Source organism: Glarea lozoyensis, assembly GCF_000409485.1.
Source record: "Glarea lozoyensis ATCC 20868 chromosome Unknown GLAREA14, whole genome shotgun sequence".
Taxonomy (NCBI): Eukaryota; Fungi; Ascomycota; class Leotiomycetes; order Helotiales; family Helotiaceae; genus Glarea; species Glarea lozoyensis.
Genome location: NW_007360988.1, coordinates 980,027 through 1,000,205, shown reverse-complemented (window position 1 = coordinate 1,000,205; position 20,179 = coordinate 980,027). Strand labels below are relative to the sequence as shown.

Below are 20,179 nucleotides of genomic sequence, written 5' to 3'. Positions count from 1 at the left end.
GGGGGATTTTCAGAGTTGCTCTTATTTTGTTTTGGGGGCTGGATAGAAGGGGTTTGTGATGGATGTTTTGAAAGATTGTATAGGCGAAAGGGGTGGGTTTGCGGTAATTTGTTAGGGCGAATTGGATGGATCTAATTTGTCGAAGAGCTAAGAGAGAAAGACGTTTGCATAGATTTAGAGTTTTGCATACAGATTAAATATTCTTTGTATCTTGGCTTAGATCACACAACAGTATTAGCTGATAGATCTTTGACTGAAATACAACTTCGATATGATTATCCTGGCGTCAATGATTACCTTAACATCAGAATAGCTTTCGGGTGTCTATTTTTTGTTTCTAGGGTAAAATAACATTAATCTCCTAGTTTTATAATATATGCCTAGTTTTCAAGGTTACGGAAGTGTTCCCAGTCATTGTGTCTCATAATCTTCTCATAACAACTAAGGACGTAGGTATGATCGTAGAACCCCAGTGCGTTGCAAGACTGACGGAACATCTTCCATATCATCCTGTGTAACAAAGTTAGAGAAGCGTCTTTTCAATACACCGGCCTCGACAAGCATGTTTACGCTTGTAGAAATGGACAGCATAGTGTATTCACTAAAACAATTGACTATACAAACAGTTCGGACAAAAGTTTTGGCTGTCTTTTGTAAGAAGATGCTGTCAGACTTGCCGCCTACTGGTTGACTAATAATAGCGACTGTAAAACAGCTGAATTCAGAAAATCACATCTTGTAATCAATATTTCATGTTATTTTAGCAACCGCAAATAGTGGAAAGCTGAGCTTATGGATCCGCCCCCTTTGGAAAACAAATTAAGCGAGTGAATGTATTCAACTTGAAAACTCGAACGACACCGAACACTTGAGAAGTCTGACTCCATCCGATCTACAGACTCAGATAGATTTGTCTCAAAATCCCTTCAACACCATCAATTCCAACACAACCCTCGAAAATGTCGATTCTTTGACACCCACGTTCCAACCAAACTCACCATCACCATCAAAAACCATCGAAACCAGTTTTGTAACTCAAAACGCTCAAACAAACCAACCCGCACCTCACAACCTTCACCACCGTCAAAATGTGCCTCATCCTCAAAGTCCACTACACATACTGCATCTGCCACAAAACAATCCTCCTCCCCTGCCCCTCCAAATCCAGCACAACCTCCTCCCTCCTCACCACCCTAATCACCAAGAACCACGGGCTCATCGACCTCCTCCGCTCCTCCACCACGCTAACCCACCTCGCGCGCTCCGCCCTCTCAACCTCCACGCTCGACAAACTAAGCCGCTTCTCCACCTCCACGCCAAACACAAAACACACATCCGCGTCCGACAAGTTGGTCGGGAAATTAGTCCGCGGTCCAACAGTCAGCTGCGCGCTGCTCGGCGGGATCTTGGAGATCGAGAAAGGCGTGAACACGTGTGCGGTGCTGGAGACGAGCGAGTGGTTGGAGCCGCTGGAGGGCGCGTGTACGGCCGAGGAGGAATGGGGGTGTGTGCAGGTGAAGGAGGCGTGGAAGTTTGATGAGGGGAGGAGGCGGAATGAGGGGTTTGTGTTGACGGAGTTCTTGGATAAATGTTATGTGTATGCGGATCCGATTGTGTGGGATGAGGATGGGGATGGGGATGGGGATGGGGATGGGGATGGGGAGGAGGGGATGAGGGTTGTAAGACCGGTGGGGGAGAGGAGTAGGTCGGAGGAGAGTCAGTTGTATGCGCCTGAGATGCATGCGAGGTCGCATAGTTTTTCGTAGGCTGGGAGTTTGTGAAGGGATGTGTTGTTTGTCATAGTAAGGTGTTGTAAGGACCGGACAGTGGATGAAGAAGACTGACGAGATAGTGCTTCAGCCGTGGGTGATGCATTCGAGATCGTACAGTTTGTGGTAGACTGGAGAGTTGAGAAGTGAAGTCTTGTTGATAATTAAACGTTGTAGAAGTACATAATAAATAGCTCGATGCCGGAGTCTATTAAAATCTTGGGTATCAGAATCTCCACCTATTAATACAGAGCGAGTTGGCAGTCAATTCAAGCCGCAATAGGCTTTTCTTTCAGACTCTCCTCTTTGACACTTTCCTCTCTTCCAGACTCTTCATCTTTAGCCTTCTTCCCTGTACCCTGACCGTCACCCTTTTTAATATTTTTCCACTCCAGACCAAAGCATACGAACAATGCTGCGATAGCACAAGCGGTTGATATCCAAAAAGTATGCGTCAATCCGTCTACATAACCTTGTAGTACCACTTCCAGTCTATTTTCTGCACCCAAGCCAGCTAGGATGGATCGGATTTGTGTCGCACCACTTCTGAGGAATATTTGTGGGTCCAGTTCTGGTGCTCCTCTTGAAATGTTATCCGTGAGACCGTGTTGGAACAGAGATTGTGCTACCGCAATGAACAGGGCTCCACCTAGGGACTGGAAGAAAGACACCATGGCGGTAGCAACTGGTACATCTTTCAATGGAAGAACAGTCTGAACAACAAGAACGCTAGCCTGGAAGCCAACACCAATCCCCGAACCTGCTAAGACTTGATAACCGAACCATTTGGGTAATGGGGTATGAAGGTCGAAAGTCGTAAGAAGCCCAGAGCCAATGGAGAAGAGAATCATGGAAACAATTTGAACGGGAACATAGTATCCAACAGCTGTAATAAGTCCACCTGTGGCAATCGATGAGAGAACGGTTGCAATAAGAAGTGGTAGCAGTTGAATTCCGGCTTGCGTTGCGGTTGACCCTTTGACACTCTGAAAATAGATTGCGATGTAGAAAATGAGCACGAAAAAACCGGATCCGAAGAAGAATGCAAAAGCAAATGCGCATAGAACGTTTCGGTCTTTGAAGAGTCGTGGTGGAAGGGTTGCTTTGTCACCTAGCTTCAATTGGGAAGCGACGAAAATGCAGAATAATATTCCAGCACCACAGAACAGGCCAATAACTTTCGCACTCTTCCACGGATATGTGCTGCCACCCCATTGTAGAGCCAACAAAAACATGACAATGGTCGGAATGATGATCGAAGCACCAATCAAGTCGAGTTGTAGGATTCGTTGCTTGATGGTCAGATTATCTGGGTTATTGATGCGTTTGATTTCGAGGAGGAAGAATATCAGGACAATTGAGATTGCTCCAATTGGCAGGCTACATCCGTCAGATACTTTTCAAATCGATTCTGTTGCCATGTCTTATGACTTACTTAATGTAAAAGCACCATCTCCAGGAAACTTTGTCAGTAAAGACGCCTCCCAGTAAAGGTCCAGCGACACTCGCGATACCCCACATTCCACCAATGAGTCCAAACGCGATTGGTCTTTTACGGAGGGGTACTGTATGAAGTTAGCAGCTGTAATCGAGCAAGTCTCATCTCAGACCACTTCAAAAATGACTTACAGCAGAATGCCAGGATATTAATCGCACCACTGAACAATCCTCCGACTCCCAGTCCAGCTACGGCTCTTCCAACAATAAGAGCCGTGCTTGTTGGCGCGGTAGCACATACAAGTGATCTGTAAGTCTTTAGCAATGTACAACATAAGTCAGGATGGCTGAATTTACCCTATTTCGAATATGGCGATGGCAGTCATAAAAGTCCATTTGATCTAATGGAATGTTAGAATGTGCCTGAGATACTTCCCTGGGAAATTGGCAAATCCATTCGAAAATACATACATTGAAAATGCTATAGATTTTTCCAAAACTCGGTTGTAGGGCGGTAGTTGTCAACAGGTATGAACTTCCATACCAGCCAATATCCTGCACACTACGGAACTGATCCGTAATTTTGGGAATCGCCGTCGAAATGATAGTCTGGTCCAGGGCGACCAGGAAAACTGCTAGACATAACGCGCCGAGGATCAGAGCCAATTTCAGACCATGTGGATATTCAGCGTCTTCTTCGGCTAACGTCTGGGCGGCATCGTCCTTTTCTGTTTGGATAACTTGTTCCTTCGAAGACTCTACCACGGGTTCTTTGACGTCTTTCGATGCGGAAGTTGGAGAGGGAGGTGTTTTGGGCCTAGACGAATCCATTACTGTCGTCGATGTTGTTGTCGTCGTCGTGGATGCAGGCTTGGAGTCGGTGGAAGGGAACTGATTAGGGGTGGCTTGAGACATCTCTGCGCATACGCTCTTGCCCAAACAATAACTGCAGGATCGAACTTTGGTTCTATAACCTTGTGAATGTTTTGAACCGATTCACGACGTCAGGAACTCCATATGTACAGGTTTAAGAGGACATTCGCGAGACAGAAATCTGAGAAGAAATATTTCCCAACGCTCCCTTTTCAAAATATCTACCAGGTTGATCTCCACGCCCTGTACATCCCTTGCTATACGCGGGTCATCCATCTCGCCTGTCATAGCTTAAGAGGGAGGAGGTAATTAGACCAATCAGAGGAAGTTTTTTCGTTTGACGCGGAGAGAGTACGAGTCCCGAAGTCCGACTAGTAGGTACCCTTGACAGCCTTATGAGTGGATGGACATTCACATGGACATTGAGGTGGACATTTTCGATGGGCCTAGTGTTGTTCTTTTCGTGTTTTGGTACTACTACTGGGACGAAATATTTTTGCTTCTTGTATACATAAGATCATTAATATCCATCGCAATATGAAAGTATTTCCTCCCTGGAAAGAGGAGGATAATATCGACGATACCCTTCTGTTTTGCACAAGGCAGCTGAATCCGAGTGACGTTTGGCGTACGACCGGTAAATTCTAGAATCAGTCAAAGCCAAGCAAAATGTTGTGTCCTTCTCCGTTCCAGAGCGGGTGCTGGCCAAGACTGCACTACTTTATATCTCGGGTCCGAAGGGTCTCGTGAACATCTATCTTCCGAGCGCAGACTCCGAAATACTTCATCTTCATGAGCCTGAAACGGATTTACCTGTTAAGTGACTTTGCGCAAAGCATACTATCTTGGGTATCGTCACTGTGGCCCTGTGTTTTCAGTAGGGCGGTCTTTCCAAGATTCTGCGTGACCTTTCACGTGCTAGCCTATGGACCGAATTTGTGCGGGCGAGACCACTAAAAATCACTTATCATCGTGGAGTAGACATAATATAATCTTCATCAACGCTAACGAAATGGCAAGAGGATTCTAATGGTGTCTGAATCGGCTAAAACTGCAATCGGCAGTAGAACCCCATCTTCAGCATCTGCATTAAACCGAGTGTTACTGAAAGAGGACAGCTTACCTCTGCACAGAACTTGGAACTAATTTGGGAAGCGAAAATGATCAGGATACCAGTACATTGCAAGACAAAAAGGACACCCTCCGAATGAATAGAAACATTTTTTCTATTACAAGAGATAACCTCACATATTGACTCTGGCAGCCAGGGCCTTTGGACTCGAATCTATCGTGGTCCTACCATAAGGAGGTGCCCGCCAGAATCAGTCAAGTACGGACGCCTGTGAGCCTACTTCGAAGCCTTTCGAGAACCACCAGGGCATCTTTTAGACACGAAGGACGTGTTTACTTCGAAGTACCAGGCATACAAGAGAATATGATATGAACAAAGGCACTGCGAAAGACGAAACGAGAAGTCTGTGAATAATCAGGGAAGCAAGCCCTTTGCTCTATTGAAACGCAAAATGAGTTATCCCGAACACCAGCTGGAGAACCCACCCATCAGAAAATTCGAAATACGAACAAAATTCGATCGCGTCAAACAACACGCAAAAAGCAACCATAGCAAACAGGCAAACACAAACAAGAACGAAAGATGAGCCGACACGTACCAAATGGCAAGGCAGACTTGAGCCTTCCAGCAGATGGAAAGGTGCACCGTTCCGTACCCGACAGGTTGAGTACACAGCTAAAGATCGACCCTCATCATTGGCTCTTCGAGTATCCATCTGCTGATAAGTTTACTGATTCTCTCAATCGGTGAGTCAAGATGACGCAGCTGAGGCTGGAAATGGATGCGGTGGAACACCAAATCGTCCAAGGCGAGGAGATGCAGTGCGGTCTCATTCTAGGTCACGTCTTTTCGTGTTTCGCGTGTTGCGGGGAAAGGAGCGGAGCCTTGACAGGGAAGCGAACAGCAAACGGACTCTGCATTCCACTTATCACTTTTGCGTGAAGTTATATCACATTTACATTCATATTATCATTCCATTAAAACTGATCATTTATAGGAGGAAAGCCCCTCTTCATTCACTCTCGATATGTTTATCGTCTTCACGTGGACGCGCACACAGGATTTTTGAAATTTATCAAAACTCCCTTTGTTCCTCGTTCCTCTTCCCTCGTTCGTTCGTCATCCACAAAAATCAACCACCAACAACCAGTCTATCGGAACACCCCCTTAACCCCGGTCAAGATCCACGCTCAGACGGACGCAAACCTACAGTACAGCCTTCGTGGCATGGTCCTCACCAGACCGCTCATTGCCTTGCATTTATCTTTTTCAAGAGATACCTTTGTTCCTTTTCACTGACAACATCCACCCAAATTCTCCATCTTGCTCTACACCCGGTTACTACCAGCTGGCCGACCCGAATTAGCTCCCACTAGCCTCCGCTCAAGGCTAACCAGCCTAACCTCAACTCGAGCCCCTCCCCACTACACTTACTGTGCGTCCTCGAATGTCAACATCCTCAGTTCTTGCTTTCGTCTCAAACTGAATCCCTCAGGTTTGCCATCTTCACCTTTGTTCTTTGCCATCGGCAAACCGTGCGTTGGCTGCTTTGCTGCTTGCAACACATGAAATATACTTATACGTATTTAAGGTTACCATCTACCGACCTCATTGTGAGCATTTCTACGGCTAACTAGCTGCGACACGAGACAATCTTTACGCGTCCATAACCCTATACCACAACATGGCTGACAGAGGTGGTCGTGGCCGTGGACGAGGAGGCGGTGGTTTTGATCGAGGTGGCAGAGGAGGAGGCCGTGGCGGAGGAGGCTACGGTGATCGAGGAGGAGGCCGTGGAGGCGGTCGTGGTGGTGGCTACGGCGATCGAGGTGGGTATGGTGGAGGTGATCGTGGAGGTGGTCGCGGTGGAGGAGGACGAGGACGTGGAGCTCCGGTTCCAGTCCAAGTTTTCAGGCAAGTTCTACCTCATTTCGATCACTACAGTAGCTAACTGAGATTTAACAGAGACCCGACTACACCGTTTGCTACTCCTGATGCAACCACTTTCAAAGTCGAGAATGATTACATGAACAATACTAAAGGTATCCAAGCATTGGCTACCACTACTCTTGGAAATCAATTCCCAGCTCGTCCTGGGTATGGTACCCAAGGAAAGAAGATCGTGGTCTATGCCAACTACTTCAAGATTGGGGTCCCGACAGACTTGGCTGTGACCAGGTACAATGTCGAAGTCCACCCCGAAGCCAAGGGGAGAAAATTGGCTCGTATTTTTCAGCTTTTTCTTGAGTTGCCCGAATTCGCTGGGGACATTGTCTCCGACATGTCCTCCATGGTCATATCAAGAGTTCCTCTGGAGATCTCCGATGGGTACACAAAACAAATTGTGTATCGAGCCGAAGGTCAAGAGGAGCTTTTAGAGCGTGCACAAACCTATACCATTAGGATTGTCACCCCATTGTCAATTGTGGTCTCCGATTTCCAAACACATCTCTGTGCGATCAATCCAGGCCCAGGGTTTGACCTCCGCGCAGAGTCTCTGCAAGTTCTAAATGTCATATTCAGTCACTTCCCACAACGGCAGGCAACAAGTATCACGACTGGAAAGAACAGGCATTTTTCAATCGATCGTGGTCAATCCAATCAACACAACATTCAAGTTCTCGGTGGTGGTCTTGAGTCCCTTCGTGGATTCTACTCTAGCGTCCGCGCAGCAACTGGCGGTCTTCTCCTCAACGTCAATGTATCTCATAATGTCTTCATTCAGCCGGAGCCCCTTGCGGCCTTGTTCCCAAGATTGGGCACTGGAAACAGACATACGCTGGAAAAGAAGCTCAAGCGTACCCGTGTGAAGCTGACTCATCTTCCACCCAAGATCAACAGGGCGACTAATGAAGAGATTCCTCGCATCAAGACTATTTTTGCTCTTGCTCACGTTGATGATGGCCGGGCTGAGGAACATCCTCCTCAAGTCCCATCGTTCGCTGCTGGGCCTGCAGATGTCAAGTTTTGGCTCAATGACACGCCCCCCGTTGGGGGAGCCAAAGCACCAGCCAAAGCACCAGCCAAGGGCAAGAAGCCTGCGGGCGGTCCTGCTGCTGGTCGGTATACCACCGTTTTGGATTACTTCAGGAAGAGTAAGTCGTTTGTTGTTGGGGTGCTTTATTTTACTGACACCTCATAGAATACCCAAACATTAAATTGAACCCGGCATTCCCAGTAGTCAATGTGGGTAACAAAGATCATCCAAGCTATTGCCCAGCAGAAGTTTGCACTATTTTACCGGGCCAGACTATCAAACGCAGATTGAGCCCAGAGCAAACTCAACAAATGATTACCTTTGCTTGTCGAAAGCCATGGGAGAATGGCGACTCGATCGTAGGCGATGGGAAAGCTGTCCTTGGACTCAATAACAGTGGAGTAAGTGTTAATCATCCCACCGTGTCATTGTTTAACAGTTTACTATTCTAACGCCCTTCAGGTTCGATTTAATCTTGCAGTTAGTAACAGCCTGATCACTGTCGCTGCGCGTGTCCTAGCACCTCCGGCAATCAAATATAGAGACTCGCGTATGAAGGAGACCTCCGTAGCTGTTCGTGGCGGTTCATGGAACATGGCCAACATTAAGTTTCACACCGGCAGCAACCTGGGCCCTTGGACTTTCATCGTTTTTCGATCAAATCGTGGACGTGATTTTGGCCTTCAAGACGTCCGCCCAACGGTACTCAAATTCCAGGCATTCCTAAATAGCTCAGGTATCAACGCCTCCGGGCTCATCAAGAACCCTGAGCCGCCAGAGATCATGCTTGCGGATGGACAAGAGGCTGCAAACGATGCCCAAATCAAGGGGATATTTCGCCGTATGTATGAATCATCGAGTGGGTCACGTCCGAGGTTCGTTTTGTGCATCTTGCCGTTCAATGATGTTGCTATTTATAACAGCATCAAACAAGTTGCCGATACTAAAGCCGGCATGCATACCGTCTGTTGTGTGGGATCAAAGATCATGAAGGATAACCGCCAAGAGCAGTACTTCGGTAATGTGTCTTTGAAATTCAACCTGAAAGCTGGTGGCATCAATCAGATCCTCGAACCCGCCAAGCTCGGCATCATTAGCGAGGGCAAGACAATGGTGGTAGGTCTGGATGTCACACATCCTTCCCCTGGATCAAAGGACTCCGCGCCCAGTGTTGCTGGTATCGTCGCTAGTGTTGATAAATTTCTGGGACAATGGCCAGCAGACTTCAGCGTCCAGGAGCCACGTAAAGAAATGGTCACCGCGTTGGAGGCAATGTTCTTGTCGCGCCTCAGACTTTGGGAGAAATTCAACAAAAGCCTTCCAGAGAATATCCTTGTCTACAGAGATGGCGTTTCTGAAGGGCAGTATCAACAAGTCTTGGACAATGAACTGCCGCAACTTCGCAACGCTTGTCGTCAGAAATATCCTGCAACCGCTACCAAGCAGGGCTTCCCGAAGATTTCTATCATTGTTTGTGGCAAACGTCATCACACGCGTTTCTATCCGTCGGATGAAAGCAATGCAGACAGATCGTCTAATTGCGAGCCTGGTACTATTGTGGACCGCGGTGTGACAGAAGCCCGCTTCTGGGACTTTTTCGTGCAATCCCATGCTTGTCTTCAAGGCACTGCTCGACCTGGTCATTATTATGTGATCCTCGACGAGATCTTCCGTGGCAGGGCATCAAAGCCTCCCCATCAGAATGCCGCCGATGCACTCGAGGAGCTAACACATAACATGTGCCATCTCTTCGGCCGGGCTACAAAGGCCGTTTCTCTATGCCCTCCCGCATATTATGCAGATCTTCTTTGCACGAGACTGAGATGTTATCTCTCTGATCAGTTCGATCCAGATGATGCTACTGGTGGAACCCCGAGTGTTGCTAGCGGTGCCACCGCGGCCTCGCTGCCCGAAATTTTGATCCCGGAGTCCCTCAAAAACTCGATGTTCTATATTTAAGGCTTCATATCTTTCACGACGTCTTCAACATACATCGCATCGCAACTGCCTTCTCATCTTTTAAGTCAATCATCGATTTACAAGTCACTGCTCTCTCGTCCTGTTTCGATTATCACCATACCGTCATGACACCCTGTTGCTACCAGCTCACTGTTCTCCGCAAATGAGTAATGCAAATCTTTTTCCATAGTCTTCATCAAAACCATCAAAAAAACACAGTAACGACTGCCACCTACGATCCACCTCAATCTTTACAATCTGAACCACAAATAAGCGCACATTACAAGAGAAGATATTTAGCGACAAGGAACCCTGGGTTCCTACGAATACTTTGGCATTTTCAATCGGTTATCTAATTTCTTGCTGTTCAACAGCTTGATCTATGACGGCATATATTTGAAGATGACGAAAAGATTTCTGGGAAATATTTAAATTAGTGGGCTTTTATTAGATAGCTTTCGCTAATTGTATGTTGGGGGAGTTCCTTAATTCTTGTCTTTCTTCGTTTCCTATGTGATATTTGCATGACTTGTAAGCTGTGTTGGTCTGATATTGTGTCTGAATCCAGCCATCCTCTCTCTCATTTACATAAAATTTAAGTCCACTGACGCCTGATTGGTAACTCTCAAGTTCTCCTTTTCCCACAACCTCCATCTCCCCATTCCTTCCCTCTTCCCTTCCTCCTCCCCTTCCCATCCCCTAATCAAGCACTAACGCAATACCCCCTAATCCCGCTACAACTCCCCTTGATCGCCTTCTTCGCCGTCACCACCTGGTAATTCGCACAGCGGGCAATCGCTTCCTTGCTGGCGGAGTCGGCGCTGCGGAGTATCGTGGAACAGAGGATTGTTTGGGTGGTTACGCAGGCGCATTTTGTGTGGGCGGTGCGGGTTAGGATGCACATTTTGAGATGAGGATGGAGGTTGGAGGTGGTGGATATGGTAAGGAAATTTTAGTGGGAGTGTGGTGATGGGAGTGTGATGAGGACTGGACTAGATGGGGGGGGAGGAGAGGGGGGGGGAGAGAATGAGGGGTTATGTAAGGTTTGGGTCGATGGTGTGAATAATTAATGGGATGTAAATAATCTCTTCTTCTTCGCAGGTATGAAGCTCCTACTTCATGTGAATAACATACCATAACAAGGTCATTCACAGCCAAACTCTCTACTCGACGACCTTCTAGCACAGTAGCAACAACACGCACATGATCATCAAACGTCAATTTCTATACTCTAGTTCATGAATCATTTATAGCCCTAATCTACATACCCACAACCACCCCCCTCCCCATCGCTAGCCAGACGCCATACCAAATGCCCAATCCCTACCTATGCTCACTACCCTCCCTCACCTAACTCAAATCAAAACCCGCCCCCGAATTAACCGCATACAACAGTTTCGATTTCAGCACCGAAGCCGTCGAATACCTTGGCAACTTGAGTAAATTAACACACGTACTCGTACTCGGCAACCTCGACTCATCCCCGCCCGCATCTCTAATACTGAAGCGCGGATTAAGCTGCGAGAAGCCGAGGAGCGGCGCTCTGGGCGTGGACGTCACGTATTTAAGCACCTTCCTGCGATCCTCGTCGTCGAGGTGTTTGAGGACGTGCCAGAAGAGTTTGATGGTATCGTGTTCCTGGCCGTCGTCGCCGATCTGGTAGACGCCGCCGTACTGGGTGTTTAGACGGAGGTCTTCGACGTCGATTTCAGAGGCGTCGCCGCCGACGAGCGTTTGGAGTTCGGATTGGTTGAACATGGAGAGCCAGGAGGGTTTGATGATTTCGCCGAGGCCTTTGAGGAAGGCTTGAGTTTGGCGGTAGGGTTGCAGTTGGAGACGGTGGCGCGCGACGTAGGAGACGTAGAGGAGACGGTTCTCGTTTGTGACGGCGATGTTGGAGCCATTGGGCATTAGTTCTTTTACGATTGTTTCGGAAGGTTCGCCTTCGAGTGAGACTTCGTCGACGATGGTGAAGTCGAGAGAGAAATCCTCGACATTACCGGGGTAGTTCTTCAATTTCAAGAGACCTTGGTAAAGACTCTCGTCCATGTCTCTCAAATCGTTAATATTAGCACGATAACCTGATTCGACAGCACCCCCACCTGAGGCAGCCCACTTCAGCAGGAAGAATCCCGCAAAGCCAATATCAACAAGAATACCTTCGTATAAACATTTACCCACGATTCGTCCCAGGAATTCAAATCGTTTCAGAGCGTCTTGGGTAGCATCTTGCCACTCAGGTGATCCTTCTTCGTATCCAAACTGCTTAAGACGCTGTCGGATCTCATCTATGACGACTGGATTTGGGTATAATAGATTTTGGTCGTTTGCAACAAACCATTTATGACCCTCTTTAAACGCCTCGTTAGTAACGCTGGTGAGGAACTCTTTCGTCACACCACCTCCATCAATGCCAGCTTCAGCGGTATCAAATTTATCCACGAAGGTAATTTGGATAGGTTCTTTGAGCCCTTCTCTCAAATCGTAGAATTGTTGAAACGCATCCTCAAAAAGCGACCCTCGTCGGATTTTAGCGTGGTGTCGACCCAGAAGATCATGAGCCGCCCGATGGCTTCTTGGTGCCATGCGTGATTGCTGAATCAAAGACATACGCCAAATATCGGGATCGACGTTACCATCACGTCGGCGAGATTGGTCGAGATAAACGAACTCGCGGAAGACTTGTACACGCGTCTCAAACGGAATGACGAAGGGCATATTTTGTAGGACCTCAAGTCTAGGGCCTATCGCTGCTAGAGTCTTCTTACGAGCAGCTTTCTGTTGTTGCCTCCTCATTGACTCGATTTGTACAGCACGCCGTGTCATTGAGTTGCCGACAAGAGTCATCGCATTGTTGCTCTCATAGCCATCGGCATTGGCGTCGTTCTCTTCGTCGCCATCCTCCCTGGCCTCGTGCTGTCGCTCTTCTTCCAAAACGACAGAGGGAATGAAGCCTTCCATATCAAATCGTGAAGTCATCAACCAATGCCCCTTCGGAAGGAAATGTCTTCTAGAATCTCGCTCATAAAGCATTCGCATAACACCCGTTACTAGTGTCCTCACATAGCTGAACGTCATACCAGCGACACCCGCAAAAGGTCGCTTCGAAATGCGCTTCGATTTTTGCTCATCCCGCTGTTGTCCAAAGATTGAAGAGTCCGAAGTTCCAAAGTAAGAACCAAGGCCACCTTCAATCATGTGCTGTTCATCGTCTGAGAGCTCTCCAGCATTATAATATGTCGTGAAAGCGAGGTTCTTCAGAAACAGTGTGAGCCGTTTGATATCTTCTAGTGGAAGAGCACTCGCCCTGATTCTTGAGGTAGGTGCTTCTGACTGATCGAAAGCAGATTTGCTTCCAGCAAGGAATTCCTCGTCATCCGTAAACCGGAGAACAAATATGTAGAGCTCAAGGAAGAGGAGTATCGTGCGCCATTCGCGATCTTTACTCATATCTATCTGCGATGTCGATGCCGAGGATGTCGCAGATTGCGCTCGAAGGATAGCTAACGCGGATTTTGAATCTGCTTGGATAGCAGAGAAGATTGTAGTTTGGGACATTGCTGACCAGAAGAATTTCAGAGCTGGGATTTGACCGCCCCTGGGAATGGTCATTGAGCCCAAATACAACCACATTCTGATTTCATCCCCACGTCGAGGAAATATTCTTAACAAAGTGAGCGAATAGCTTGCAAGCAGACTGGCGTCCTCTTCTCCAGCTGCGGACGCCTTCGCATAGTCAACGTTAAACTTCTCCAATAGTCCTGTAATACTATCTTGGTTGACCAATGAAAGTAGCTCATCTTCAATAAACTTAGGCAACGGAGAGGCAGATCTGCTGTCGGTTTCGTCGTCATCCAGGTCTTGTAAGGAAGTAGGGTCATTGACATCGATTCTGCCAACGATATCTACTGAGGAGCTCGATAATTGCATAGACAATGCTCTGATGTAGTTTGACTCCTGGTTGTTTCGCTTTTGCAAACGATGAAGGGAGATAAAGTGAGCTAGGAGCCAGAGCCGTGCATCATTCTCAATAGCAATTTCCGCGTTTGAAGCAAATTCTCGGATTAAAGCTGCCGATATAGCACCCACTTCGACGACTGATGCTAACTTTTCCAAGCCCCCAAGCACGGTGTTTAGATTTGGAGTAGTCAAATAGTAAAGTGCAAAAGCTGCGTATGCATCTAGGAGGGTTAAGTCTAAGACGAGTTAGAAACATCAGACCTCATAACCAACAGGAAATGCAATTGAGAGAGCAAATGACTTACCATTATTGTGATCCACACGCTGTATTAATGGAGTCCTAATGGCAGATAAGAGAATATTATTATCGATGTTAGCACAAGTCTCTTGGGCGCAAATAGTCGAAAGTAAGGTATAATAAGCTTGGCTGATTGCTGGAAAGCACTTTGGATTTCCGTCAATAAGAACTACGAGAAATTGTAGCAGAATTGAAGAAGAACTTGGCAATAAACTTGATTTATGTTAGCCGCGGCTTTTAAAATTCGGCTCTCGTTCGTAGTCCTACCTCTGTAAAGCCTCGAGCGTTATACTAGCCAAACGCCGACGATGGATCTGAACTTGTGGAAGTCGTAAGAATTCTTCATGTCCGAACTTTTGTATTTTCTGGCACAATATCGCCAGCCTTTCGATATCATCTCTGTGTCTACGATTGAAGAACGCCACTATCAGCTTCACTTGTTTTACCACCAGCTCACTCGAGTCTGATGAAGTCCCGAGCTCTTCGTTTGACTCATCCCACACTTTCCGCCTCGAATTCGCCAATTCTTCTCTTGTTCTGTGCCCTCGCCATGTTCTCTGTATTCTTTTCGCGGCATTCAAACGATCTCTTTCCTGTTGGCGCTGCTGGCGTTCTTGTTGGGCATTTGCCACGGTCTTTCGGGTTCCTGAAGCTGAACCTCCCCAGCCCGCGGCCGCAAAAGGATTGGTATTTTGACCAGACAGGTTCACCTGTCGAGCTCGCTTGGAGTTTCCGCTGAAAGTCTGGAACATCTCGATGTTGTCTCTGGTTTATTGGAGTTCGAGCTGTGAAGGTCACTTATCGTGGCCGGCATTCGAAAGACATGCCGCAAGTCCTCGGGAGCCCAGTATGGAGTAAAGCTGCATGCAATTTCGACAAGCTTTCGAGTTTATTGAATATGCGAGTTTGTTCCTAGCTCAAAATACCCCTTTCGATGTGTTTCTGTCGTATGTGTAGCCTGCTGTAGTTGTTGATTACCAAACATAGGAATAGGCTTCTAGAAGCTCAGTATACATAATGTACCGAAGTAACCCCGGTTGCCGTCATCGAGGCCCGCCTCGCGAACCGTTCACCTTTCTCCACGACAATCTGTTTGTGTTTAGATGATAAGCTTAGAGAAGGGCTTATATATTTCACATGTTCCGAAAGCAATCATTGGGCAGTGTCACTCGATTTCAGCGCGGATTTGACTCTTCATCACTGCTTGCATTTTTCATAAAGCCACAGAGAAATACCAACCACCATTTCATCTCATCATATGCTATACTGGACCGCGACGGGGACACTTTCTTTGATGATGTGCGTCGCAGCGTCATCTATTTTTTTCTACCTCATGAGGACTTTCAGCCGCCACTTCCCATATCCCAAAATCCAGTTTCCATCTTCTCGACAGTTAGCCATCCGCGAGATACATGTAAGTGGGAGTTTACCTTTGTGGCATGGATGAATATGGCAACCAGCTCTTCTATACGACTTGGCGATTGGAGAACTGCATGTCTCTCTATTAGGTCTACAACGTTGTCAATACTGGGACATAAGCTTGCTTGGTGCCACCAACCAGAGCCTACACGAACTGCCTCTACGAAATCATCTGCAACATAGTTTTCTATCCACTTCCAATAGATGTTTCCTTCACGTTTCGTTTTTGGGTCTGTATACAGGCGTTGAGCGATATGTCCATAACCTATTAAACATGGGGCCATAGCAATTTGCAGAGCAAACCAATCTTCTGAGTGGCCGATATCGAGCATATATCTAGCATAGTCAGCACATGCTCTGGGAGGTATTCGGTTTTATGATAATTCTACCTGGTATACGCCGTGCATGCTTCCTAGTGTTAGTTGAGGTGAGGTTCAAGTTGTGCACACGTACCTTGACTTTCTTCTGCATTTTCAATCTCCTTCCTCGTCATCCCAAAACCCTCACAATACTCAATATGAAGAGACATTTCATGGTGGATATGAGATACGATTCTCGCTGCCTACATTTAGTTAGCAAGAATACGACAGTACAGATGGCGGATACACTCTACCGCAGCAACATCCTCCATGGTCTTCGCTTTATAGCCGGCCAATGAACTTGCCCTCGCAAAATGAATCTTTCATTGTCAGCAAAGATCCCTTATTACTTCGACTAAATACTGACCAAGTACAGATAGTCTTGCACTAGATAATACTTAAATGATTCAACCGGAAGACTGCCATTAGCAAGCCCCGCCACGAAACTATGCTCCGTATGCTCCTGCCAAGCTGCCTTGACATCAGGTCTATCGAGTAGATACTCTACAAAACGGCCACTACGTAGAAATCAGTCCTAGCGTACTCTTGACGGTTTCTCCATGGTGAGGAATGACTTACGGTGCGAAAGGTAACATGTAAGTCGAATGAAAATGGTTAATTGGGCCACTTCCTTGGCCTAAATCCACCGCAGTCTTGATGCCAGCTTCAACATATCTGCACGCACTTTTGACCGATTGAATCATCGGTAAGCCGCTCGCGAGGTTGGACGCAATTGCAGCTATCCATAAGTGTAAGAAAGCCTGGAGGTTCTCACAAAGAACAGTCACTTACATGCTAACGAACAACCTGTACCGTGGGTGTTTTTCGATTGTTGATACGGTGATTGGATCCGAGTAACTTGATCCTCACCGTATAGGATATCAACCATGATCTCCTTCTCCTCCTCTGTCCTTGCAAGTGTGCCATCTTTTTTGAGGGGAAGATGACCTCCTTTCAGAAGTACGTAGGTCGGGCCAAGACTTTGCACTGATTTGGCAGTTTGTATTAGATCATCAACGTTTTGTGGTTCACCAACCTCTTTTCCGGCATCTGAAAGCAAAAGAATCGCTTCAGGCACATTTGGGGTGAGTATCGTGGCTCTAGGAAGAAGCTTTGAACGCAGTTCGCATACTGCCTTCTGCGGAAGTAACTGAGACCCGCTAGTTGAAACCATAACCTATTGGCATTAGTTGTTGGTCGCCATTGAGGGTAGTAATCGTACAGGATCAATAACTAGAGTTTTCACATTGTGTTTCTGAAGAGCATTCGCCACGACATTGATTGTCTCAGCAGAAGCCAACATACCTTCGGCGAAGTTAGACTAGTCTCACAGCATAATTTGGAAAATGCATCGACAAGATTAAGAACAGCCCATACCTACCCGTTTTGACAACATCGACACCAATGTCCTCAATACAGAGGTCAATTAATTTTCCAACAAAGTCTGATGGCGTGTAATGAATGTCTACCACTCCTAAGGTGTTCTGAGCTGTCAATGCTGTGGTGGCCGTCATTGCATAGCACCCATGCGCTGCAATAACCTTCTGATCGGCCTCGAGACCACTATCATACGACCAAATCTATTAGCCATGGAAACTCGCAAGAATGGAGAGGATTTCCAGATCGTTCTGATAATACTTACGCTCCCCCGGAGCTATCAGAGCCTGCTATTACTAGAATACGACCTTTTGCCATTTTTGAGATGATGGATTCGAAATCGCTATTTGTGGTAAGAAACAAATAAACAGTATTTTCTCGCATCACCGGAGGATTTACGACAAGACAGGTATTACGTAACAACCTATTACAAGTTACTGCGGTCAGATCGGAACATAACACGATTTCAATCGTTTCAGTGGTTTTAGCTCCTAAAGTTATCAAGACTTTCCGTAAATCACCATTCATAAACACCACTTGAAATGCATCGTAAGCCTGATGTAGCTATTTTTGCCACAACATATATTTTGGTGTCACATGCATGCCTTCCTCACTCGCTTGTGGCTCGAAGGTGTTTACGAGTCCTAGAAGCTAGTAAAGGCTGGATTCATGAAATCTACCAGCTATATTTCTGACAACACTACCTGTGAATACTTCCGAAACGTCTTCGATGATCTCTTTTGCTACCTTATCAGTCTTTAGGTGTAAGTACGATACAAATGACTCTAGTCCCAAGGGTCGCTGTGATTGGTCGGTGCACGTACCATGCTTGACCTACGCTGGTGTTCTTTCTTCCTGTTTCATGAATACCTCTTCTTCAACATGAGTGATCAATTACAACTTCCTCGTCAGTATCTATATAAAATTGGGTTTGAGTTCGTCCTCACATTATTCATCACAGACTCAGAATTAAATTAGAACTAATAGCATTTCCTTCAATGAAACAACAAATATGGTAGATATCCTTTTGCTCCACATTACTAATTGGCAATGCCACTTCTCACTTTTCGAGTCTCGAATATGACCTCTTACTTAGTTCTAACTTGAATAGGCATCCCGGACGACGTCAAACAGCGATAAAGGAGCTTGGAGTTCTCTCCCACAAGAACTTTGGTCAATTGTATTTGGCTACGGTTCCGTGAAGGGATTTACAGCGGTGAGCCTCGTATGCAAGCGTTTGCACATCGCTGTTCAACCCTTTTTATACTCCAAGTTCTCATGGATGCCAAAAGACGATGATCAGCTTCCTCGAGTCTCAGCTTTGCGCGGGGTAAGCATAGCGCAATGTACCAGATCTAGAAGAAAGGAAAGAACACGCGGCCTTTATCCCTACAGCCCACCACCATACAGACTGCTTCAAACACTGCTCAAGCGTCCGGATCTCGCTCAATATATCAAAGAAGTCGAGCTACTTATGGTAACACCTGACACCGGGGTTTTCCACGATCGTTATGATGCTCGTGAAGGTGGACTTAGCAGGGTTGAATTATTAACTCCAGACTATGATATTTCTGGGGAAATACCTTTTCATTTTATATTACGTACACTCTCGGGGTTAAGAGCAGGGCAGTTGGAAGCGTACATGGCAGTTCTTCTTACACTTCTAACGAATGTTAGAACTGTCAACTTTCGACTACGAGGTCCTGTAGTGAACCATTTGATGATGAAGGCTCTGGTCTATCGTCCAGGCCGTTCAATGAAGACGTTGAAGTTTACCACCGATTCAACATCCGGCTCAGGTACTAGAAACTTTGGACCCTGGCTAAAATGGCATCGAATTGATGCTGCTCTACCATCTATTCTATCATTGCCTGGGATTGAGTCATTATACGTTGAGGAACTGGTATGTTTAACTACAACCTTCGAGTTTTCACTTCTGGCGTCCAGTACACTGTTCAGTACACTCAAGAGACTCAGCCTACCTCGTAGTAATATCACAGAGTTACATGTCGGTTCACTGCTTATGGCGATGCCGAAATTGGAACATTTCGAGTGTCTCCTCGCTTATGATCAAAGTGATAATGAGAGGTGCCACGGAGAAGTCCTCAGCCTGGCGTTGAGTTTTGTCGCGGAAACACTAGTATCGCTCAGCTTGGGAATTGACATTCTTCGCCCTCAACCCACACTTTGGCAGGTTGCGAAGCCACTAGGATCATTGAAGAATTTCAAAAAATTGGAGTAAGTTGAGTGCGTAATTTGGTTCATGCGCAAAGGGATTGACACGATCTAGAACGTTACATATACCCATTGCTCTTCTGATAACCCCGGAAAACGTGGATGATATCTCAGAAATCGACGAGATACTTCCGCCAAATCTGGTATCTTTCACTCCCAACTGGCGCGACCCAAGAGTAGCTACCTCGGCTCTGCATTACGAAACTACCAGAATGGTTAAAATATACTACGCTAAAAGATCATGGCCTTTATTTGATGCACCTAAGTATTAGGTCGCGCTCAGTGCCACTTTTGACAATATGAAAATGGCAATGGAAAGCTTTGTTAGATCTACGCAGTAGATAAATCGAACAATCATTTCAAAGAATGAAAATTAAGGCATCCATCTATATTTCCTACCTGGATGCCAAATGTATACGGACTATGTACTTTCAGAACAGAATC

At 46.5% G+C, this 20,179-nt stretch overlaps 6 protein-coding genes across 6 annotated transcripts; 3 read left to right on the top strand and 3 right to left on the bottom strand.

Moving 5' to 3' along the window:
- Positions 1-1,088: 1,088 nt before the first annotated feature.
- Positions 1,089-1,766, top strand: GLAREA_06919 (uncharacterized protein; the record flags this gene model as incomplete). The annotated part of the gene is made up of 1 exon (XM_008080867.1): positions 1,089-1,766. The coding sequence occupies one exon, from the start codon at positions 1,089-1,091 to the stop codon at positions 1,764-1,766; it is 678 nt and encodes a 225-aa protein (XP_008079058.1).
- A 272-nt stretch (positions 1,767-2,038) lies between these two features.
- On the bottom strand, positions 2,039-4,121 carry GLAREA_06918 (MFS general substrate transporter; the record flags this gene model as incomplete). Its single annotated transcript, XM_008080866.1, has 5 exons — positions 2,039-3,149; positions 3,205-3,334; positions 3,399-3,514; positions 3,564-3,607; positions 3,678-4,121. 5 exons carry the CDS (start codon positions 4,119-4,121, stop codon positions 2,039-2,041), a joined length of 1,845 nt encoding a protein of 614 aa, XP_008079057.1.
- Positions 4,122-6,835: 2,714 nt separating this feature from the next.
- GLAREA_06917 (Ribonuclease H-like protein) lies at positions 6,836-10,087 on the top strand (the record flags this gene model as incomplete). Its single annotated transcript, XM_008080865.1, has 4 exons — positions 6,836-6,984; positions 7,117-8,246; positions 8,294-8,529; positions 8,591-10,087. 4 exons carry the CDS (start codon positions 6,836-6,838, stop codon positions 10,085-10,087), a joined length of 3,012 nt encoding a protein of 1,003 aa, XP_008079056.1.
- Positions 10,088-11,437: 1,350 nt separating this feature from the next.
- GLAREA_06916 (Hect, E3 ligase catalytic) lies at positions 11,438-15,097 on the bottom strand (the record flags this gene model as incomplete). Its single annotated transcript, XM_008080864.1, has 3 exons — positions 11,438-14,283; positions 14,353-14,558; positions 14,613-15,097. 3 exons carry the CDS (start codon positions 15,095-15,097, stop codon positions 11,438-11,440), a joined length of 3,537 nt encoding a protein of 1,178 aa, XP_008079055.1.
- Positions 15,098-15,688: 591 nt separating this feature from the next.
- On the bottom strand, positions 15,689-17,818 carry GLAREA_06915 (Ribokinase-like protein; the record flags this gene model as incomplete). Its single annotated transcript, XM_008080863.1, has 11 exons — positions 15,689-15,727; positions 15,776-16,100; positions 16,154-16,172; positions 16,218-16,326; positions 16,378-16,443; positions 16,491-16,641; positions 16,703-16,862; positions 16,916-17,300; positions 17,346-17,428; positions 17,505-17,686; positions 17,766-17,818. 11 exons carry the CDS (start codon positions 17,816-17,818, stop codon positions 15,689-15,691), a joined length of 1,572 nt encoding a protein of 523 aa, XP_008079054.1.
- Positions 17,819-18,782: 964 nt separating this feature from the next.
- Positions 18,783-20,007, top strand: GLAREA_06914 (uncharacterized protein; the record flags this gene model as incomplete). Its single annotated transcript, XM_008080862.1, has 2 exons — positions 18,783-19,738; positions 19,791-20,007. The coding sequence occupies 2 exons, from the start codon at positions 18,783-18,785 to the stop codon at positions 20,005-20,007; spliced, it is 1,173 nt and encodes a 390-aa protein (XP_008079053.1).
- Positions 20,008-20,179: the final 172 nt, after the last annotated feature.